At 58.3% G+C, this 3,265-nt stretch overlaps 1 protein-coding gene across 1 annotated transcript; it reads right to left on the bottom strand.

Moving 5' to 3' along the window:
• Window positions 1-622: 622 nt before the first annotated feature.
• On the bottom strand, window positions 623-1,663 carry LOC119310891 (ethylene-responsive transcription factor ERF109-like). The gene has a single exon (XM_037586511.1). It carries the CDS (start codon window positions 1,572-1,574, stop codon window positions 792-794), a length of 783 nt encoding a protein of 260 aa, XP_037442408.1. The 5' UTR covers window positions 1,575-1,663; the 3' UTR covers window positions 623-791.
• Between the last annotated feature and the right edge of the window lie 1,602 nt (window positions 1,664-3,265).

Genomic DNA, 3,265 nt, shown 5'->3' with positions numbered 1-3,265 from the left:
AGGAGCACACGCCATCCGTCCGTCCGTACCTTCCATTAGGCAACACCTTTAAGTCTAAGATTATTGTCCATAGAATCTATCTCAGGTGTCATCAAGGTTTCCTATTGAAATTGTGTTGCTTCAGCCTCATTATGTCCACCCGTCCATTTCTCTTCGAAATTATGGTGCCATCACCATTGGATCTGTCTTGCACAAATGTTAGAGGTGCCGCGATATGTCGGTGTTGTTTAAGCTCATAGCCTCCAAGATATTCGGCAACGGATTCAGTCATATCGCCATTTAAACCATTAACCATGTAGCATCCATCTCATGTTAACATTGCTGGACAATGAACATTTATACCATGTGGGTTCGCCTAGTCCATGAGAGTTGCGAGTGACTCCGATTGTGATCATCTTCAGTGGCGAACCTAGGATCTCAACACTAGGGTGCCATGATTTAAAATTTATGAAAATTTACACTGTAAATAGTTAATTTGGTCTAAACACCATTAGAGTTCCAACAACAAAAAGATGAGGAAAAGGGGTTTCCACTGGTTTCTATTAATAGAAACCATTGTAGTTCCAACAAATAAGCCCCAAATTGGATTTGTCTACATACAAGATACAACATGACAGAGGAGTATGGTTCAGCACAACTTTTCCATTGATCGAGTGCCTATTTATGCAGAATTACAACCGAAGCTAGGACGTGTGCTAACCACGTACACGTAGTCAGCAGGATTAGGAGTGGCGTACAAGCACACTGACACCAGTCTATCTGGTAGTACTCGCTAATAGTCTAACACAACACTAGTAGCAGAGGGGTACCCCTGATCCTGATCGTCTCTGTCCCGGTGCGTGAAATTTATCCGAAGTGTTGTCGACCGGGAGCAGTAAGCAGAGGTCGCTCTCGTCCAGCTTCATCAAGTCCACCAAGCCGTCCCAGAGCAGGTCCCCTGTTTCCTCCTCGTCCGCGCTGCGGGGCGAAGGCGACGGCGAGCACGCGTCGGACTTGGCCGCGGCATTGCCGCTGCTGCCTATCTGCTGCTGCTGCTCAGGGAAGGAGAAGTTGAGCTTCGCGCGCGGGCCGCGGAAGTCGACGGCGGCGCGGTCGTAGGCCCTGGCGGCGTCCTCGGCCGTGTCGAAGGTCCCGAGCCACACCCGCACGCCGCGGCGCGGGTCGCGGATCTCCGCCGCCCACTTGCCCCACGGCCGCTGCCTGACGCCGCGGTACTGGTTCTTCTTGTTCCTCCGCCTCCTCTGCGGCCCGCCAGCGGTCGCCGAGGCCGCCGCTCTCGGCGCGTCCGATGCCGTGACCGCGCGCCCGGCCTCCGCGCCGAAGAACTCGCACCCGAGGCATCCGTCCTTCCCGCACGCCGAGCACGCCTGCTTGCTCGCCGGGAAGAAGAACTCCGGCGCCGGCGTGGTGTACCCGGAGACGACGTGCAGCAGCGCGGCGACCGTGACGTTGTGCTCCTGCTCTGGCGAGAAAACCTTGCCGGCGAACGGCAGCGGTGGCTCGGCGGCCGCGGAGCTCGGGTCCTCCTCGAAGTGGCAGTCGAAGCGGATCATGTACTCCCGGCTCGCCTCCATTGACGCCGAGACGCTGAAGGTCTGTGTGTTCTTGCTGCCGCTGATTGGCTGAGTGTGTCTTGAGCTAAGTGATGGCTGGAGGTAGCTCGGTGGTGATGTTTGTTTGAAGTGAGTCTGCGGAGAGGTATATATATGCTCCGGTTGACATCGCAGGGGACGCGGCGCATGCAGAAGCAGAACAGAGGGCACCGACTAACTTTTTGGATGGGGGCTAGCTCATCAGCGCGTGCGAAACGTGCGCGTTCGGGGTGCCCGGGTTTGTTTGTTGGTTTTTGTTTTGTTTTGTTTATTCCCGTATTGCCCTCCAGGGGAGGGACAGCCGAGCGAGCCGACAGCGTCTGCGTGTGGACGCGACGGGATCCCTAGCAGTGACGCTAGTGGAAGGAGAGAGTGGGATCGGGATGTGATGGACCATGGGTCCATGAATCGTTAAACGGATAAGGTCGGTCCGACAGGCCAACTCCGCCGCACGATCTCAAACGGACGTCCGGTTTGATCGGATTTCATCCTTTTGGGACGGCAATATATTCATTTATGTCCATTTTTGTCCGTTGGGTCTTGCATGCGCCCATCCGCGATCGTACCTCAAATCATGTCCGCGTTGGACGTGATTAAAAAAACAGAAAAACGTAAATAAAATGACTAAAAAAGTAAATAACCACAGTTAAAAAAACATAAAACATTAGTTAGGGGTCACGGCCACAAAACGACCCAGTTTAACAGTTCACTTAACGGCCTAGTGCCATAATTAACATAAAAACAAAATAAAAAAACTCTGCCCGCGCGCTCCTGCCGCGCGTGTCGATGCGGTGGTCGTCGCCGTCTTCAGTGGCCGCCTGTGTCGTCGTCGTCATTGCTGACGAGGTCGACGTAGGCCGGCGGCGTCCAGAGGTGGGACGGCGGCGTGTGATACACAGGGGCGGGCTGGAAGGCCGGAGGTGCCTGCACCACCTCCTCCCATGGCGAGGCCTCCCGCTCCGGTGACCGCGGTGGCGTGGGGCACCAGTTCACGCCCCCCACGGCGTCGGCCATCTTCGGAGCCGTGCACGACCGGCTCCGCTGCTGGCCCACCAGATCCGGGTGGAACGCGGCCACCGGTGCGTCCTCCATTGCCTCCTCCGCCGCCACCATATCCAGCTCGGGGATGGCGACGTCGCCGGCCACAGAGAGGGCCATCGTCTCCTCTAGGCCCGACCATTTGCGCTCATCGTGCGTGTTCATGGAGTCCTCCATGACACGCTGCATGAGCCGGGCCTCCTCCTCCGCTGCCATGCGAGGAGGTGGAGGTGGTGACGGAGACGGGGAAGGCGACGGCGTGGGCGTGAGGCCGTGCACCCATGTACGCCTGCGCACCTCCCGACGTGGCCGCCGCGGCCCCGACACCGTGCCGGCGAAGTAGGACGCGTGACGCGTGTCGTGCTCGTCCTGAAGCCAGGTGTCCCAGAGGCCGGAATCGGGGGCGTACCTATCGTCGAAGTAGAGGTCGTCGGGGAGGAGGAGGCGGCGACGCTCGATCTCATCGCGACGCGCACGGCCGCTCGTCGGCGCCGGCGGGATCGGGACCCGGTCGGCGGAGAGGTGCCAATTGTTGGGGAGGTGGACGTCGCTCCACGGGACCGGGGCCCTCGTCTCCTAGTAGCACCGGCACACATCGGCGCTGAGATACTGCCGGTCGCGCTCGCCGGCGGGCC

The sequence above is a fragment of the Triticum dicoccoides genome, chromosome 1B (assembly GCF_002162155.2).
Source record: "Triticum dicoccoides isolate Atlit2015 ecotype Zavitan chromosome 1B, WEW_v2.0, whole genome shotgun sequence".
In the NCBI taxonomy this organism is placed as follows: domain Eukaryota; kingdom Viridiplantae; phylum Streptophyta; class Magnoliopsida; order Poales; family Poaceae; genus Triticum; species Triticum dicoccoides.
The sequence above is the reverse complement of the archived record's forward strand: the minus strand, read 5'-3'. Positions and strand labels throughout refer to the sequence as shown.

What these genes read in the sequence shown, in the direction of transcription:
- LOC119310891 (XM_037586511.1), bottom strand. Translation starts at nt 1,574, where the DNA reads ATGGAGGCGAGCCGGGAGTACATGATCCGCTTCGACTGCCACTTCGAG.